The sequence below is a fragment of the Poecilia latipinna genome, unplaced genomic scaffold (assembly GCF_001443285.1).
Source record: "Poecilia latipinna isolate Pla-1442-1.1 unplaced genomic scaffold, P_latipinna-1.0 Scaffold1475, whole genome shotgun sequence".
Lineage (NCBI taxonomy): Eukaryota > Metazoa > Chordata > Actinopteri > Cyprinodontiformes > Poeciliidae > Poecilia > Poecilia latipinna.
Window position 1 is genome coordinate 48,479 of NW_015114091.1, and position 18,680 is coordinate 67,158.

Sequence of the window (18,680 nt, forward strand, 5' to 3'; positions counted from 1 at the left end):
GGCTTTCAGAGACGTTGAGGACGTTCAGAACATTCAGGACGTTCAGAGACGTTCAGGACGTTCAGAGACGTTCAGGACGTTCAGGACATTCAGAGACGTTGAGAACATTCAGGACGTTCAGAGACGTTCAGGATGTTCAGGACGTTCAGAACATTCAGGACGTTCAGAACATTCAGGACTTTCAGAGACGTTCAGAAAATTCAGTGACGTTCAGGACATTCAGAGACGTCCAGGACGTTCAAAGACGTTCAGGATGTTCAGAGACGTTCAGGACATTCAGAGACGTTCAGGAAGTTCAAGACATTCAGAGACGTTCAGGAAGTTCAGGACATTCAGAGACGTTCAGGACACTCAGAGACGTCAGACATCTGACTTTCACTAATCCAAGGTGGATTGAGATCCAGCAAACTGTAAAACATCCCTCATATTTAAAATGTTTGTAAAGTAATTAGGAAACATAGCAACTGCCAGGAAAAATGACCTTCCACAGTCTGGGCATCAATAAGGCGGTCGGGTCAAAACCTTTAGCTTAATATTACAAAATATTACTTTCTTGGGAAATTTGATTGAAGACAAATGTTTTTCCTCGTGACTTTGAGGATAAAGTTATTTCAGAATTAATTTTTTTCATGGGGTGTCCATGCATCCTTAGAAAGTTGTAAATTAATTAACTTAAAAAGTAAGTTAGCCTTTAATATGTTAATTCCCAGGTCTTAAATTTGTTTTGACAGGACTATTTAAGTCCATATATTCTATGTATTTTTTATGACAGGATTTTTCTCTCAGACAAAAGTTTGAGTCGTATTCAGAACTGAAATGCTTTCTGTGACTCAAGTCGAGATGGTTGAAGCTACTGCTAATTAGCTGCTAATACACCCTTGATAGCTTTTTTGCTTCTAATGTGTAAATGCAAATTTATTGCCAGTTAGTTTGACGAAATTGGTACATTTGTGTGGAGAAACAGGTCTTAAATTTCATTCATAATGATCTTAGAACAGTCTTAAAAAGTCTTAAATTTGAATTGCAAAACTGATTTAGCAAAAATGGTCAAACTGTGAAAGTTTGTCAGAACTTATTCAAGAAATGTGTTTCCGTTCCTCCTTTTATTGCATCAATTATTTTCTGGAGAAGTCAAATCAAAAACACTTCAAATGTATTTTGAATTTTGCCTTTTCCATCAACTGTTTCAAATTACATAATTCAAAATGTGCAGAAAACCCCCCTGATAGAAGAATGTCTGGAGAGTTAAATGTCACATATAAAACTGAAATCCCTGCTTCTGTCCCGCTGTCTGGGTCTTTATTTGTAGGTTTTAGTTAGGCCGGTGTTAGCGCGTGTTTAGCCGTGTTGGGGTTGTCTGACAGCAGAACGGGTCAGTACCTCGGTTTTCCGGTGGCAGCTGCAGTGGTTGTTGACGTGGAGCTGAGAGGACAGCAGCTCCATTCCTGGTAAATATTTCATCCAGTTTCTTTTTTATGAAACTCGGCACAAAGCACTCAGGCAGAGCAGAGAGCTCCCAGCTGCAGCAGGATTTGCTAAGGAGTTATAAAGTCACTTCTTTTCCTCTTTTCCTTTAGTTTCCTCACTAATTTCTCCTTCCACTTCTGTTTTCTTCTTCTTTCCTCTTGTCTTTCTCTTTATCTCCTATTATTTTTTGTTTTCTTTAAGTTTTGCTTTTATTTGCTTGTTTTTCTATTTTCTCCTGAAGTTTTTCTTTCAATCTCTTTAAATTTTACTCCATTATCCACACAGCTTTCTGTTTTCTCTTCCATTTTTACTTTTTCCTGTAAATTTTCACTGTTTCTTTTTGTTCCTTTTCGTGTTTTATTCGTTCATATTTTAGACCTGAGTGATAAACTTGTCATTCTTCCCTCCTTCTCTCTCTCTTCTGTTCCTCCTGAATCTCCCCACCGCTGATGGAGCTGCATCATTTATCTGAATTATTCAGAAACATTAAACCCACGCTCGTGTTAACAACGGAAACTCCACCATATTTTATTCATATGTACATAAGAACACAGCGACTGTAAGGACCCTAATGTTTAATTAAAGCTTCTTTACAAACTCGTTCATGGTTTTGTATTTCGTCTTTCCTGCCTGGTGTACAATGTTTGTAATTTTTTTTAGCCTTTATGTGTGATGTTTAAACCATGTATCCGTTAGTTATAACCTCTTATTGTGGTGTTGCCTACCTCCAGCAGCCATTGGGTGAAAACATGTTACTTCACAGAAGTCAGTTACAGGAAACCCTTCCATCTATTAACTCACTATTAATGGTATTTTAGAAAGAAAAGTCAACATAACACAAATTTTTATTTTGGAAGGAAGTTGAATCCACACATATACAAGAAAAACATACAAACTCCATGCAGAAAGACCCCAATGTGGGACTTGAGTCTTGTAGTTTCTTGCTGCACCCAAAACTTGCTTTTAAAATTGATTTATTAAATGATCATTTATTTAAGGAGAAAAGGATTAAGTTACATCAACAAAAGCCCAAAATTAATATACAAGATGTGTGAATATTGAGAGAAAATAAACTTCTATCTGGTAGTGTTAAAAATTAGAATTTTTATTGTACTTTTTGAGAAAAAATTATATATTTATAATTTTATAGTTCACAAAATTATATTTTTCTCCCAAAAAATTAATTACCTTAATCTTTATTGAAAGTTTTGCACACACAGTCTTTTTTTTCTTGGTCAGAGCTGCAACTTGGACCTGATTAAGCTCAAGAAACCAAAACAGCTTCACGTCTTTTTTTGGTGCTGACGTCAGAACATGCTGTGCTCTGATTGGACGCCTGTGTATCAGTTTAAAACACACCCCCGTCAAGCTGAGCGCCAGCTGAAAAGTCACAGCGCGAGCGCCACTCCGGGCTGCTGCTGGACACCTGTTGCCAAGGAAACTGAAACGGGCGGGAAAATTACCAGTTAATGACGTGAAAAAGGTAAATTACTTTTTGTTTTGCTTTGTTTACCGCCATTTTGATTTTTATGTTTTCAAAAAGTTTGGAATTTATATCCTACATTTTACTTTTTAAACACATTTTTAGTTTCTTGAGGTTTATTTTTACTGTAAATATAACAATCTTATCTTATATCTATTACAAAAAAATAAGTTTAAATTTTAAAAAGAAAAACAGTGTTTTAGAAGAAACATATGGAATTATAGTCTTGAAAACATTTAATTTCTCATCCTACGCTATTTTTAGAACATGCTTAAATTTGTATTTTTGTGTCCATGAACTCTTAACTCTGACATATGCAGTCTCAAACATGTATACGCTGTGTAAGGTTTTTTCATCAGCAGGTCACATGTGTTTTTGTTGTGTACACTGTTCTGAAGGTCAAACTCACCAAGAACAGACTTCACTGGTGTTTGTTGCAGAGAGTTTTAGTCTAAATATATCAGCAGCAGCTGATCTTCTATCAGAGTTTTGACCTGGCCAGGTAAAATATAGATCACATCACCAGAAAATGGGAGAAATTTGACATTTTCATATATGAAATTAGTTTCATATACAGATTTTAAACTCTAAAGTCAATTGAAATTGTTTAATTTGGATATTTTGAATTTTTCCTTGGGGGAATTACAGGTCAAGCTGAGTATTTATAGAACCGAGCCTGTTGTGGGTGACAGATAGAGAAAGGAAGGAGCCTCACAGCTATTTGTGGACCACAGACATACACAGTAGGATTAATGGTCACTGGAGTATCAGGAATGTAATTCATGTTAATGTCAATAATTTGGAAGATTTATATTACCAATCTGAGGCCAACAGCTTAAGCCCTCTTTCATCTTTCCCTAAATATGCAAAGGTTGGAGACTAATAAACGGTAATGACAGTGACATAGCGTATATGTTTTTCAGAACTCTGCGTGTTGCCCAGGTTTAATTTCTACATCTAATATCTCTGCAGCTGTTAAGGACAGTCAGTCATGTCGTCTCCTGTGCTGCTTAACCTGCTGCGCTGCGCCCGCTTCTCCTTGTGCAGACAAACCCTCTTTGGTCTGGAAGCCTCCACACAGTCTGGACAGGTGAATCCGTCTACACAGGTCTATTGGCTAGCAATTAACATTACTAAAATGGCATGACAGTAAACATTGACTTATTTCAACAAAGAATGTGGATCTTATTCTTCCTTGCCTCTACTGTAGCCCATAAAGGATAATATGAACACTCACGTTAGAGGAAACTTTCTAGCCTTTGCAGTTGTAATAGCTTTCCTTAGAGAGCAAAAAGATAGGATGCAGACTCTAACTTCATCACTACATGTCAGAAAGTACTGCATTTGATCCTTGAAGAGTTAAGGTACCTTCACTGTACAAAGATTTGCTGAATAGCTAGCTAGTGGTTGGTATTCACAGGGTACTTACATGGTACATACAGGTACTACTGCGTACCTTCTGGTACTTATGTGGCACCTATATGTGACATTTACATTTGCACACTTGGATGGCTTCATAAGTGGTACTAAGGATTCTTGATTATTTATTGGCCATCGACAGGATACATGAAGCCTTCTGGGTCACTACAGGGATCGTATTCCCTTGCTTGTTGCCCAGTTCTTACATGCTACTATTAGAGCACCTGCTGAATACACTGCTGCAGAGTAACATTATGGGTATCTGGGGTACATCTGAGATATCCGTGGAATAAAAAGACGAAAACCTAAAGTGTCCTTTTGGGATACCATAGGGTACCTGCATGGTACTATCAGATTTGACGTCTTACCCTCCTAATGCCAGTACTTACATGTTGCTACTATTAATTCAAACTTACTGTATGGTATTTAAAGTTTATTTTCTAAATATTTGCTGAATGCTTAAGAAACTCGTACTGGTTACTTTTGGACCAGGTTGGTGGACCGTTGTTGGGGCTGGTGGGTGTGCGACGGGCCAGTGGGTCGATCAGGTTCGACAGTGATAGCAGTGGCCAGCCAGTGACCTGGGACTCGTTTGGTATTTGGGATAACCGGATAGAAGAACCAATATTACTGCCTTCCAGTATCCGCTATGGAAAACCCATTCCACAGGTAAGCTGGCCATTGGATTAATGAAGAAATGGTTGAAGTAATTTCTAATTAGAGTTAATAAAACAACATTTAAAAGGATGGATGTACAAAACAACGTGAAAGTGAGGATAGCTTTGTTGGTGTATTCCTCTCAGATCAGCCTGTCTCGGGTGGGCAGTGCGTCTGTTTTGGGTCTCCGGAAGCAGAATGAGGACCGACTCCGTATTGCCCGTGTCCATGACAACCTGCTGTACTTCGCCGTGTTTGACGGTCATGGCGGCCCGCATGCTGCCGACTACTGCTGCACCTTCATGGAGAAATTCATCAGGTTGAATGAATTTTCTTCAGTACTCTTTAAAGGCAGACATCTTAACCAACACGTTTCATAAACTCTCGGGTTTCTCATTTTAGAGACGCTTTGGAAGAGGAAGATGATCTTGAGAAAGTTTTAAAGAAAGCTTTCTTAGAAGCTGATAATGCTTTACGCACACACCTGAGCTACTTCAACAACGGTAAAGCTCTGTGCTAAATTACTTACTAAACGAGCCCTATTTTTTAAAATGAACCTTTATATTAGGCATTATAATCTAATTCTGCACTGAACTTTGAATTGCTAGGCAGTAATGCTTCAATCTTTGCCTCTCTTCCATCCCAGACTCAGTTCTGAGGTCAGGAACAACAGCAACAGTTGCTCTGCTACATGACGGCATTGAGCTGGTGGTTGCCAGCGTTGGTGACAGTCGGGCGATGCTGTGCAGGAAGGGACATGCCAACAAGCTCACCAAAGACCATACACCAGACCGCAAAGACGAGAGGAAACGGTACCTGAGTCCTTTTAGTACTACTGTGGTACCTACCTTTAAGAACGTTCTATGCAGTCTTTTTAGTACTTATTTGAGGACTTACTATGTGCCTGTGGGGTACTTACATCATATCAACAAGGTATTTATAGAGTACTCAAAGTATTAATGGCATACCTCCAGGCCACGTATGAAGTATCAATAGGGTATCTATATAATTTTTACTGAGTTCCTTTGAAATACCTACAGAGTACTTAAAAAGTACCAATATAGTTGGTTTTAGTTGCTACTTATTGGATATCAATGGGGTACTTCCAGGACTCTTATAAGTTATCAAAGGAGTGGGATGCTTGCTGGGATACCAACAGGGCATAAATGAAGTACCAATGGGGTATTTATGGGGTGCCTGCATATTAGGGTTTATTCCAACTATCAGACCCTTACTAGATGCTCACACCTGACACACATGATGCTCAAGGTTGCAAAGAGAGTTGCGAGCTTTGCAATGAAAGAAGAGAAACCTAGGACTGGGGAAAATGATTGATGGTAACTGACATCATCTTCAGAATATTTTACAGTAACATTCCCGTCAATAGCAGAAAATATACTGGGTACCAACTGACTCGTTTCCACTGAGCGGTATGGCAAAGATTGGTGCGGTTTGATGTGCCATTTTGTAGCATATCCAGGAGATTGTTTTCACTAGTTGGACTCTCACTAACAAGGCATAGTTTAACGAGGCACCAGCGGTGGGAAGTAACTTAGTACAAGTACTTCGTTACTGTACTTAAGTACAATTTTCGTCTATCTGTACTTTACTTAAGTAGATTTAATAATGGATACTTTCTACTTTTACTCCACTACATTTTACAGTAAGTATCTGTACTTTCTACTTCACTACATTTCTACAAAAGTGTCGCGTTACTCGTTACATCCAAGTCGCACTGCTCTCTTTTTGTCCGTTAAAATGTGAAGTTCAAGGACTTAAGGTGGCGCCGTAAAATCCAAGCAATAACGTGACTTAGTGTCTGTTGTCACCCATCGCCTCCACCTTTACGCACGCGGAGCTCCAGACATGCGCAGTGGTTTCCTCTGAGCGGGAGAAGATGTCTGTCTAATCGTCAGTAATATAATAGCGCTGCATAAATCATAGATATATGGTGACATGTAAAATAAGCACCGCTTCACTTTCACAGAAGGTGAAGGACTTACTTCAACTTNCACACACACACACACACACACACACACACAGAGTAGTGTTTTTGTATCTTGCAGGGACTTAACATTGACTTCCATTCATTTTCTACAACCTAACCCTTACCCTACTCCTATCCATCACATACCTAACTCCTAACCTAAAAACAGCATTTCTCCTCATGGGGAACAAGAAAATGTTCCCACAACGAATGTAGATGCAAATAGGACACCACAAGGATATAAAAACTGGGTTCATGCACACACGTTTGCGTGGCTATCTTTGTGGGGACTTTCCATTGACTTCCATTCATTTCTACAGCCGAAACCTTACCCTTATTCTAACCTTAACCAAAACTAAGTTCACACCTTAGACCTAAATCTAACCCCTGACCCCAAAACAGCGTTTCCCCTTGTGGGGACCAGGCTTCAGTCCCCACAATGAGCAGCGGGTTCCCACAAACCCACACACACACACGCACACACTCTTTACCTAAATTCCTGAGTAATGAGAGAGGCAGGATAACAATAACAGAGACCAGAATCACAAGGTAATCTCCATTGACGTACCATTCACTGAAACACACAAATACATTTTTAAATTGATAGAATAACATATGTGACAGAATCTGATGAGGAAAAAATAGTTAATTTTATCTGGACACTGAAAACAAGAATATGTTAGAATCTTTATTTTAAGTTTAGTTTTTAGTTTAGTTTTTAGTTTAGGTCTGTTTCGATCAGGCTCATATGTCAGATTAAAGTATCTTTTAAAAATAAATTTCAAACAGGTGTTAAAGGTGCTTTTAATCAAGACTACATTTTTGTAATTTTTTTTAAAATTGGTCCTGTATTTCAAATTGTCATCTCTCCCACTCTTCCTAAGCACTCTTCTTGCACAGCCTTTAGATAAGACTGACACCCTGTGGACATGCTGCTTTGGTTACACAGCATAACAAATGATCAAAATAAAAAATAAAAAAGTTCCATCTGCACACTATCCAAAACTAGTCTGCCAAAAAGAAAAAATTAAAGGTTTCAAAGAGAGAGAGAGAAAAAAAATCTGAATATAAGTAACGGAGCAACTCCAACATGCTGCCGGCGTGAGCAGCACAATTATAAAATGTCACTTTATAATTAACATTTATTTTGTACCTGAAAATTTCAGCTTAACTAAAACTGCAAAGGTATTAAGTATAAAATGATGAAATTTACAGCAACCATGTAATTACTAAGAACCAATTCTGCTATTTCTTTGTTTTGTCAATGTTTTCAGTCGTTAAAATGACCAAATATCTCGCTACTCACCCATCATTTGCTCCAGTAAAGGACTGAATTACAATGGGGAATTCCTTTTTGATAATGTAGAGGTAGCTTGACATGGCTGAAAAAAACAAAAAAGAAAGAAGAGAAAACAGTAGTTATCAAAGTGCTTAAAATAAATTTACACATAAAAAGAGTTGTCTAATATTTCAGGAGCTAAAAAAATCACAGGGCACTGAAAAGAATAATAAATTATTTTACTAAAGGCTGCATCCTGAAACACCTGTTGGAGCCTGTCCTCCCAGTTTGGACAATGTTTGAGTTAAATAAAGCATGGTGGATGAATGTAAGGATCATAGTTACAGTACACAGCCCTCATAAAAACATATTTTACTACTTAAAGGGCAGTATTATGTATAAACAACATTTCTAGTTAAAAAGTTAATGTTAAAAAGTTATTCTCTCATCAAAAAGAGAGGAGAAAACTGGACTGTTGCTTTGATTATTTCATGTGCGTTTGAAAAATCCTTTCATCTCCATGGCAACTGTTAAGCTGTGCAAAACGCCTGGGTGGACCTAGCCCCGCCTTTGAAGATGAAACACCTCCTCTGAGCTGCAGTCTTCACGCTTCCCAGGTTCCGCATCACAGAGCAACCCTTCCCCAATCAGTTCCTTCAGACTAGCTAGCAACAATTAGCAAACACCTTGTGGAGCTGCACATCTGATGAGCTCATTGTAGGAGCTTCTTCCAAGTAAAACACTGGTAAAAACATTGTTAAAAGGTGAATGGAGGAGCCATGTTCTGACGACTTCCGGAGTATCAAAAAGAGAAAGAATTTCTTAAAAGAGACAGAGGCCCAATTTCATTAAATTATGACGTCGGATGTCTTTTAAGTTATGTTTGATATGTAGCATTTTTTATAGCAACTGAAGGTAACAGTTACGTGATTCGGCTATAAAGCTATAAAACACAATCATGTTGCTGGAAAACATGGTCAGTCCCTCACCTCCAATGTTCTGCATGGTGATGGAGCAGGAAGCAGCCAGTTTGCCTGGGATCCCAAAGGCCTTGTAACCCAGTGACTCGTAAACAAGAGCACCTGGAAAAAGAGGAAAAAACCCAAAGAGTTTTAAATCTTGACATTTAAATGTGAACAAACATGAAAAGTTGCTGGAAAGTCAGAGCTGCTGCTCACCTGCTTCATCGGCTGTCTTCAGCAACAAGTGGACAGAATAAATGGAGAAAATGGCAAAGGAAACCAAGAGAAACCTGTAAACACAAGAGAAGGTTTTCAGCTGAAGATGACTTGTGCTTAATGGCAATAAATAAAAAGTGGATCTTTGGTGCTAAATGCTACAAGTTATGTGATAGCTAAATTGTTGCAGTAAGAATTTTTTGCTGATAGCTTATGCTTAAATATATATATTCGTTCCATGGTCGTCTGTTTCCCTGTACGCTCGCCCTCTGTTTTGTCACCTGACCCGTTTTTTGCTGTAAGCTCCTCAGTTTAGTTTTGCACTTGATCATCATTCCTACTAAAAAGACTAGAATAACAAGGACGAGTGAAGAGGAGCCCCTGCAGTTCACTGGTGTTCAGCACCACTGGTGTGCGAACAGTAGCCTCCACAAAGTCGGGCGTACTGGTTTTTATTTCTCATCGAGATCAAAGAGAGAGAAATGAGAGTGAATGTGGGCTGCTGAAGTTCATGATTTTACTCATTTTCACAATTTGTCTTGACTTCATTCCTACATTTAGCTGCTAATTTGCCTTGTATCCTTAGAAAACATAAATAAATAAAAAAGGTGGTATAATTAAACCAGACAAGAGTCATTGTTCACTGCACACCTGCCAGCTGTCTGTGCCACACTGGCACAGACAGCTGTGCACAGACAGCTGTCTGTGCACAGCTGCAGCAGTAACAGAAGTGTTGTTGCTGCTTCACCTGGTTCCTGTTATCATTTCCTCTTATGTCTCTTCTTTCAAGATTAACAGAGTTACAAGAATCCAAGGCACTTCTTGTTATTTAAGCCTGTTTGAGCAGAACAGAGTTACAACAAGTCTTCCAGAGACTGGGGAGCAACGGGATCAACACTTTTAAAGCAACACTTTCCTGAACTCAGCTAAACTAAAAAAGAGGCTTCAGGTTTTAGATGCTAGAAAAGACGAGTGCTTACACAAACAGGGCGATGCCGGTGTTGGCCATGGCGAAGGACAGACCCAGGATGCCGCTGCCCATGATGGCGTTGCCCAGGTTGAAGACGGACATGCTGAAGGAGGCATTGTGCTAAGGAGAAGAAGACAGAGTGTTATCAAAAAAGTGTTAAAAAATAAAAAGAATAAACTTCTTCAGCTTACATATCTAGTTTCATGCTTTTTGCCTGCGTTATGTTTAGGGAGGAAGGTTTGACCGTCTCCGTCTAAATCAGGGTTTTGCCTTTAATAGAAAACAGGAAATTGTGTGTTAAATGAGTTGAGAATACTTAAAAAGTTGTTTTCTGTGTGTGTGTGTGTGTGTTTATTGAGGACATTTTAATACCAGTCTGACCTATTTAGAGGACGGTCAGGGGACGGAAAGTCATTGCTGTTGGACCTGCTGCTGTCATCTTCTCGAGGAGCGTCTGTCATCTCAGAGCTGAAATGTCAAATTGAGGTTCTTATTATTACATTCATTGTAATTCATTGTAATAATCATGAATTGGATATGTATGTTTTTTGTAAAGAGCCTCGAGACTCCAAATGTATCTAATCTGCCTGGTACCAATAGGGTCTAAACGTCTAAACAGTTTGCACGTGGTCAAGTAACAAATTATGCTTTTTTCCAAGAGCAGTAAAAAAAAACCCTGCTGTCAAGCTAAACTAGTTTTCTTACCTTTGTTTGGAGTCCTTAAAATGTTTCCTGCTGATGGAAAAACAAGAATCCTGCTGCTCACAGTTTTCCCACAAAAATGACTTCTTGAAAAATAGGAAGTGAAAGAAACAGAGAATTTAAAGTCATGTGATCTGACTGGAAAAGGATTAGAATTTAACTGTTCAATAAATAACCAACACCTCTCATATCTCTGTTATTCACTGGCTACTGGCAAAGTTTGACATCTGCTGACATCCAGGGGTGGGGTCATGAGGGTCAGGGGGCGGGGCTTTATGTGTCGTCACTACTGGAAACAGTCAAACAACCAAAAAGCAGCAATTAATGAGACCACCGACTAAACTGATTTAAAATATGGATCAAAAACAATGCAGTCGTCATACCCTGGTTTTGTTTTAGTTTTTTTCAGTGTTTGTGTATCTGATTCCTTGCTGTTTTTTTTGTGGTTAGTTTTAGCTTCTGTCTTTACTTTCATCAGACTCTTAGTTGCTGTTTATTATTGAAAGTTAGGTCTGATTATTCTCGTTTCTCTCCCTCAGTCTGCCTTCTGCTCTCCCCTCACAGCTGCACCTGTTTCTAATTAGTTCAGTCCATTGACTTGTAGCCAAGCTTCCATTTTTTAACCTGCTCTCTTTCACTCAGTCCTCGCTAGTTTCTTTCTTTTGATTTATGTTAGCCAGTCTGTTTCCTGGCTCCCTGGGTTGTTTTTAAATTTCTTTATTAAATTTTTATTTTATCATTTTACCTCACGGATTCTTATTTGCAATTTTGTCTAAGCCTCACACTGTGGTGAGTGTTGCTTTTTTGACAAATCAAACATTCTATGTTGCAAGATTCGCATTTAAGCCTCAGTGTGAACAAAAAAAATAAAGGTTTTGAATCTGATCCCAGACGTCTCTAATCATCTTCCTTCATATTATTCATATTGTTCATATTATTGCAATAGTATTTTTGTAATTCAACTCAATTCAAATATACTACGTTGATTCCAATTGGAGCTTAAATATTGTAAGTTGATGTAGTTCAGTAAAAACAGTTTTAAATTTCTTAAATAAACTTTATTTAGTACAAAAAGAAAAAAAAATACAATTTCACAAAGTATATACTGTAACTGCAAATGTACATATTCACATTTCTTGTACCTTCACAGGAAAAAAAAAATACATTCAGAGTCGCTGCTTTATTTCCGCAGATGCAGTCACTGCCTATGTGACCACATTTAAATTCACACAAAGTTTATAAACAGTACTTCCATAAATTCATATTGCAGTTGTTTACTAATCATCTCATAGCAGGTGGCAGAGAAGGAGGCAGTCGGCAGCAGGTTCTTCATCTGGTTATCAATACTTTTTGTTTCCCGTTTCTGATGCTTACAGCTACAGTGTGTCCAATGGAAGTCTGCTGGGACCTTTATGCAACCTCACATACAGACGGTTCACAGCTGATCACATCGTCATCATTGTATGGCTGCTGGCAAACACAAATGAAACTGAACTGGTTCTTTCAAAGAGCAGAAAAAAAAACTTAAAAAAGAAATACATTTAAACTTCAGTAATGATCCTCATAATGCTGCTCTTGTGTAATGCTGTTTACCCCTTGCCTACCAAGATGGCGCATTTCCGGGTTAATTTATTTCCGGTTTGGTGATCATTGATAATTCTGCAGAAATCCCTCCTGTCTATTTCTGTATAATTAGACTGAAGGTTGATTTTGTTGACATTAATACTTTGTGCCCTTTATCTTTGTCTCTCATATAAAGAACTAGGCTCAGTAATTTAGTGTTTTAGTCTTTTTCCTATGGCTGCTGTCAATGTGTCTTTGTTTGTCTTCTTCTGTCTCAGTGTACTGATTTTTTTTAGTTTTCTGAAACTTGTTATTTTAACCTCACTAAAGGATTCTTCTAATCAATAGAAAGTGGTTGCTGTCCACTGTCGCCACATGCTTGCTCAGCATGAGGGATTGCTGCGACGTCACAACTAAGGTTTGAGTTGGTTTAGATAACTTTGATGAATTTGCATCAACTGAACTTGGGTGCTTTGTACTATAACTTGAACTGTGCAGTATGAAACTGGATCTAAAAGAAATGTTATTTGATTCCCTGGAGTTAACTGAATTACAAAGTGTATTTCTATATGTTGCATATCAATTTAGTTTGCTTTCTGAAGTGCATTGAAATGAAATCTGTTGAAAACTGTTTCCATTTATTGTTCTGATAATAAATGGAATTACATTCAGCCGAACTGATGCAGCAACTTTGGATCAAGAGAAAACCTTCTACATGGTGCAGCACAAAATTTTCCCACTACAGAATCTACAGTTTATCAGTTACAGTACCTAATATACAACTAAGGACAGAAATATGAGCAAAACGTGCCAGGCAGCAAACTTAATAACCATTTCAGTTCTGGAGATAGTCTCTAAATGTTTGTAACATAATAAAGAGTTTTTTCAGTTAAATAAATTGAAAAAACATAAACATGATTTGCTCAACCTCTGAAAAAAGTAACAGTTATAGCTACACTTGGAGAAAACTCTTTACAAAACAAAGATTCATTTGACGCTCCAAAATAATTCTCTTCAGTCTTTCAAACAAAGTAGTTCACATGAAAAACACATTTAGTAATCCATTATATTTAAGAAATATATACTGCTTAAATATATAAAAATAGCATATAGTAAGTAAAAATTGTAGGCACACAGGTTCTCAGCAGTAGTAAAGCTGCCACACACAAACAGCAGCGCGAAACTCAAGTCAGACACTCTGGAACTCCTGGTAATGACACTGAGAAAAGTCATCGTAGACATTTTGAATAGGTCCTGTTTAAGTGAAATTGCTTCTATGGAAATAATGATGCAACCATAATTTTGGCGCAGTAAAAACCACCTGTGCTTCAGTAACTCTCCTGGAGCTGGAGATTTAAACGTCTTGGTCCGACACTCTGCTCCACATCCAGTCATAGATGACTCCACTCAAGCTGACAAACATGACGGCCATGCCGAATATCAGGAACATGGTGGCCTGAAACAGGAAATGGTTTCGTAGTTAGTACTGTATATTTTAAGTTTATGAATAACCTGAAAGAACTCCTGCTCTTTCTGAAACCATCACTACATGGCTCCTTTATTAACCCTTTAACAACGTTTTTACCAGCGTTGCTCTGAGAAGTGGTTCATTAATGAGTGCAGTAGAGGCACAGTCCACCAGGTGTTTGCTAATTGCTGATAGCTAGTCTGAAGGAGCTCTGTAGAGCAGAAGCTTGGAAACTGCAGCTCAGAGGAGGAGCTGAGCCTTGAATACGGGGTTAGGTCCACTCAGGTGTTTTGGAGAGCTGAATGGTTGCCACGGGAGATTAAAGGATTTCTCACATATGTATGAAAGAATCAAAGCAACACTCCAGGTTTGTTTTTGACGAGGGAATAACATTAAATGATGTAAAGTTCAAAAAGGTTGAATTTACCTAATGCTGCCCCTGTAATAATATCTTACCCCAATCTTCTGAACGGACTTCATTGATTCCTTCTTGACTAGTTTGATATAGAGCGCTGAGGGCAGAATGAAGATCAACATTACAGCAGAAGAGGCACCTGGGAAAGAGGAAAAATGGCAAAATTGATCCCAAAAAGTCAATAATGAATTGTTAGACAGATGTTGAGAACATGTGGAGTTACAAACCACATAAGCCAAAAATATATCTGATGCTGGGGACAAAGATGACCAGAATGCTGGTTCCTGCTAACAGGGTCAGGGTGGTGATAGCGTGACGGATCCAGCTGAAGTCTTTTCCTGGGAACAGCAGGTGGCCGACTGAGGTATGAATCTGTTCAGAACCAAAGATTAGGTCATTGGACTTTGTAGACCAAATAACTAATGGTGGACCTTCGATACTTACAGGGAAGAGGACCACAGGAACTGTGAGTGTGACAGCGGCCAGCACAGCCAGGCGAACAACCAGCAGGAAAATATCATCCCTGTAGTACCTTGAGTAGGTGTGGAGCAGCTCAGGTCCCACATGGACTGAACAGAAATATGACAGAGATCACTCTAGTTACATTCAACACCAATCATATGTAATTATCAAACATAAGCATGCTAACACTTTGGACTAAGATGACCCTGATATGGCTGACAAACTAAGATCAGTCGTATGCATCTTGATGTTTTAGCTCATGCAAGGGGTAGGTTTAAATGTTGATTCTCCAGGAAGGGGCAAGACTCACTAAGTGCATCACTGTTGCTATCTCCACCGCTTGAAGGAAGATGGAAATCACAACCGTGAGCAACCTGTCCAGACCAACCATTAACTGAGAGCGGACCCACTCAGAAAGCCTCCAGATAATTGACTAGGATGGGACAATGAAGAAATCATCCATTGCTTCATTTGTTGTGCTTAAACTGTTTGAGTTGGATAGTAGATAATCGAAGAAAAGCTGTTTCTTTTGCTTTGCGTCACTGTGTTACACCATTAGTAATGGTGAGAACTCACAAACACCACATGGCCTCTGGCAACATGAGCTTATTCTGACTTTGTCTGTGTTGGTGTTTACTTCAGTCCAGTGGTGGGAAGTAACAAAGTACAAGTACAAGTACTTCGTTACTGTACTTAAGTACAATTTTCGTGCATCTGTACTTAAGTAGATTTAATAATGGGTACTTTCTACTTTTACTCCACTACATTTTACAGTAAGTATCTGTACTTTCTACTTCACTACATTTCTACTAAAATCCAAGCAAAAACGTGACTTAGTGTCTGTTGTCACCCATCGCCTCCACCTTTACTCCCACGCGGAGTTCCAGACATGCGCAGTGGTTTCCTCTGAGCGGGAGAAGATGTCTGTCTAGTCGTCAGTAATATAATAGCGCTGCATAAATCATAAGATATGGCGACATGTAAAATCAGCAGCGCTTCGCTTTCACAGACGGTGGAGACTTCGTCCAACTTTTAGCGTCACTTGGAAGGAAAGCTTAAAGAAAGGTAAGATCCGTGGACATGATGCTAGCAAAGCTAGCTGTACAGAGACACATATGTTGCATCTGCAATGAAAAAAAGTTGTCACTCATGCGCTGAATTATTGTGTGGAGGTGTTGACTGAGGTATCGCATATATGGGACAACGTTGTGACCAAAGTCTGCATTGATATGACATTCAGGAACGATCCGATTCTTCTGGATGGATCTTTACTAAGGCTGATAGGACTGAAGCCTCACTGAGAGACGTTCTGTGTTCTTGTGATGCTCTGCGTACACTGCAGTAGCTATTTTATTTAATAAAAAATATATATACATAATTGGCGAATAAATAAGTCATGAACATAAGAATACAAAGCATGCTCATGCTCTTTGTCTTCGTCTCCTGTCATGGCGGAAGACGTTGCAGCAGGAGGGAGGATGAAAACAGTCACCTCCTTCGGCTTGGTTACTTCTTGCGTGTTGCGCCTTGGACAGTGTTCATAGTTTAACGTTGTTTACCATTAATTGCTATGTTTAATGGTGCAGGCAGTTGTGGTTTCTGACATTGGCAATATGGGCAATCGCCCAGAGTGTTATTTTTTTAGGGACAGCAGGAGACCTCTGTGGATTGTGGCACAGAGATGAAAGCAAAACAGAATGAAGAAGAGTTTGAATTAATACCAGTTCAATTTATTTCAGCTCTAAGTATTTAATATCTGGGTATTTTTATGGGAATGTGGATCTATCAGATCAATTTGAGAATCAATTTTGATAGGTGCACTTAATTTTATTGTGTCATGTAGCGAGAGGTCTCGGGTTCGGTGGTCTAGACTACAACTCTGCTACATGGCTCCTTGGTTCCATGTCGTCCCCTTCCCACCCTTTCAGTTGGATTTCTTTAAAAATAAAAGCCATTAGTGGCAAAAAAAAAAAGTGAAGTTCATGCTATGTTAGGACAGGAGATGAGATGTTTCCATCCCTGAAGTGATGATGCATAGAATCACATATTTAAGTCTAAACTATGTTACAGAGTAAACACAATAATCTTTATCTCTGGCATTGTTCATTAAAATGGCACATTTCTGATGTATTAAAATTAAATACGATCGGTTCACTTAATGATATTGTATTAGCGATTAGGTAATGCATTCAGCAAGTACTTTTACTTTTAATACTTAAGTATTTTTAAAAGCCAGTACTTTTTTACTTTTACTTAAGTAAATTTTTTGAGTACTTTCTCCACCACTGCTTGAGTCTTACTTGTCTAGAAGTACACACAGAAGTAAAACTTCCAGAGATAAGCTAGCTTCTGGCTACTTGGTCCCATCTAAATCTATCCAGAGCTTTGCTTGCTGAACATTTCACTCCATTTGTTATACTATCTTCCAATTAGCCTACTGTTACGCCACACACACACACACACACACACACACACACACACACACACACACACACAAACATTCATACGCATTCATACCCGTTTTCATTTACACATGGTAACTTGAGGGCACTGAAAGGCTGACAGGATTAGGTTCCCTTTTGTCTGGGGTGTTAATACCAGCTGCAGCCATTGTTCTTTGTTAACTTGACACTTATTTCAATAACTATAGAGCTTGTTGAGGATGAAGTGGAAAGGAAATTTCCACTTCATCAACCCCAATCACTATGACAGCAACCATCGGCTGTCTGACACCTTTTTGCTACTACAGCATAAAAAATGTAAGCAGTTTTGAAGGTAAAAGGGGTTCAAGTCTAGGATTAACAAGGTGTACTATAGCTTTAAAATCTTGCCCAACTTACTGTTGAAGGTGAGGTATCCAAAGAGGGCGGCCAGCAGGTACATGATGAACATGGCCAGGAAGGAAACGTTGGCCACATTCTGCATCTTTCGGCGTGAGCGGCTGTTCAGGGAAGGAGAGTTTTATTTACCAGACCAAACTTTAAAGAAATATAACATTGGTTTAGTTTAAACTTTATAGGACTTTGAGTTAAATCCATGCAGCAGCACTTACTCTTTGAGCTCATCATACATGGGTAGGATAGTAGGATGGCACATGAAGGCAAAAGTGATGATGGGTACAGCATAGACAGTCTGGAGAGATGGAAAAATACAAAGATTAGAAGTTATTCTATGAGTGTTATTGAAAATATTCAAACCTGTTTAATCTGTGAGAGATTTATTTACCTGTGAGTTAAAGACAAAGTATTTAGGCTTGCAAGTGTCATCATCTATAGTGACGTTGTCGCTGTGGGGGGTGATGTTGAACATATTCATGGTTTCATTTCCCGTGTCAGGAAGAGGTAGAGGGCATGGGATCTGGAACTTCTTTATGATCACCTGGAGGAATATATAGAAAAAATATATTTTTGGGTGGTACTATATTGTTTGTAATATATAGACTTTTAAGATTTTAAAGGAACGATTAAATCTAGTCACTAAAGGAGGAATAAGGAAACAAGGTGGGGTTGTACTCACCACAATCAGAAAAAACACCATGCAGAGCAGAGAGAGACCACTGGTGTAACCAAGGTAACCTAAGGGAGACAGACAAAATGTTATTTCTGCTTTAAAGCTGCCACTTCTACTTTT

General features: G+C 38.7%; 3 protein-coding genes across 5 annotated transcripts in view; 1 reads left to right on the forward strand and 2 right to left on the reverse strand.

The window, feature by feature from the left end:
• Positions 1 to 2,838: 2,838 nt before the first annotated feature.
• Positions 2,839 to 18,680, forward strand: part of ppm1ka (protein phosphatase, Mg2+/Mn2+ dependent 1Ka) — a 20,675-nt gene continuing 4,833 nt past the window's right edge. Inside the window, exons 1-6 of the mRNA XM_015057615.1 lie at positions 2,839 to 2,950; positions 3,923 to 4,040; positions 4,862 to 5,038; positions 5,173 to 5,345; positions 5,429 to 5,529; positions 5,673 to 5,838. Of these exons, the coding sequence (XP_014913101.1) occupies positions 3,942 to 4,040; positions 4,862 to 5,038; positions 5,173 to 5,345; positions 5,429 to 5,529; positions 5,673 to 5,838 (716 nt within the window). The 5' untranslated portion in view covers positions 2,839 to 2,950; positions 3,923 to 3,941. The remainder of the gene's footprint in view (positions 2,951 to 3,922; positions 4,041 to 4,861; positions 5,039 to 5,172; positions 5,346 to 5,428; positions 5,530 to 5,672; positions 5,839 to 18,680) is intronic.
• Positions 7,273 to 11,396, reverse strand: LOC106962944 (sodium-coupled neutral amino acid transporter 2-like). Of its 2 annotated transcripts, XM_015057618.1 has the most exons (9): positions 11,325 to 11,396; positions 11,146 to 11,228; positions 10,813 to 10,908; positions 10,632 to 10,710; positions 10,451 to 10,560; positions 9,471 to 9,544; positions 9,282 to 9,374; positions 8,320 to 8,395; positions 7,273 to 7,587 (listed from the first exon to the last, which is right to left on the reverse strand). In XM_015057618.1, the coding sequence occupies exons 3-9, from the start codon at positions 10,899 to 10,901 to the stop codon at positions 7,359 to 7,361; spliced, it is 750 nt and encodes a 249-aa protein (XP_014913104.1). In that variant the 5' UTR covers positions 10,902 to 10,908; positions 11,146 to 11,228; positions 11,325 to 11,396; the 3' UTR covers positions 7,273 to 7,358. The 2 variants fall into 2 exon arrangements, with proteins under 2 accessions (XP_014913104.1, XP_014913105.1); XM_015057619.1 differs by lacking the exon at positions 11,325 to 11,396 and having other exon boundaries at positions 10,822 to 10,908; positions 11,146 to 11,313.
• On the reverse strand, positions 12,973 to 18,651 carry LOC106962943 (sodium-coupled neutral amino acid transporter 2-like). Of its 2 annotated transcripts, XM_015057617.1 has the most exons (8): positions 18,567 to 18,651; positions 18,276 to 18,428; positions 18,103 to 18,182; positions 17,891 to 17,991; positions 15,033 to 15,157; positions 14,816 to 14,960; positions 14,630 to 14,727; positions 13,885 to 14,161 (listed from the first exon to the last, which is right to left on the reverse strand). In XM_015057617.1, exons 1-8 carry the CDS (start codon positions 18,585 to 18,587, stop codon positions 14,060 to 14,062), a joined length of 825 nt encoding a protein of 274 aa, XP_014913103.1. In that variant the 5' UTR covers positions 18,588 to 18,651; the 3' UTR covers positions 13,885 to 14,059. The 2 variants fall into 2 exon arrangements, with proteins under 2 accessions (XP_014913102.1, XP_014913103.1); XM_015057616.1 differs by lacking the exon at positions 14,630 to 14,727 and having other exon boundaries at positions 12,973 to 13,976; positions 14,819 to 14,960.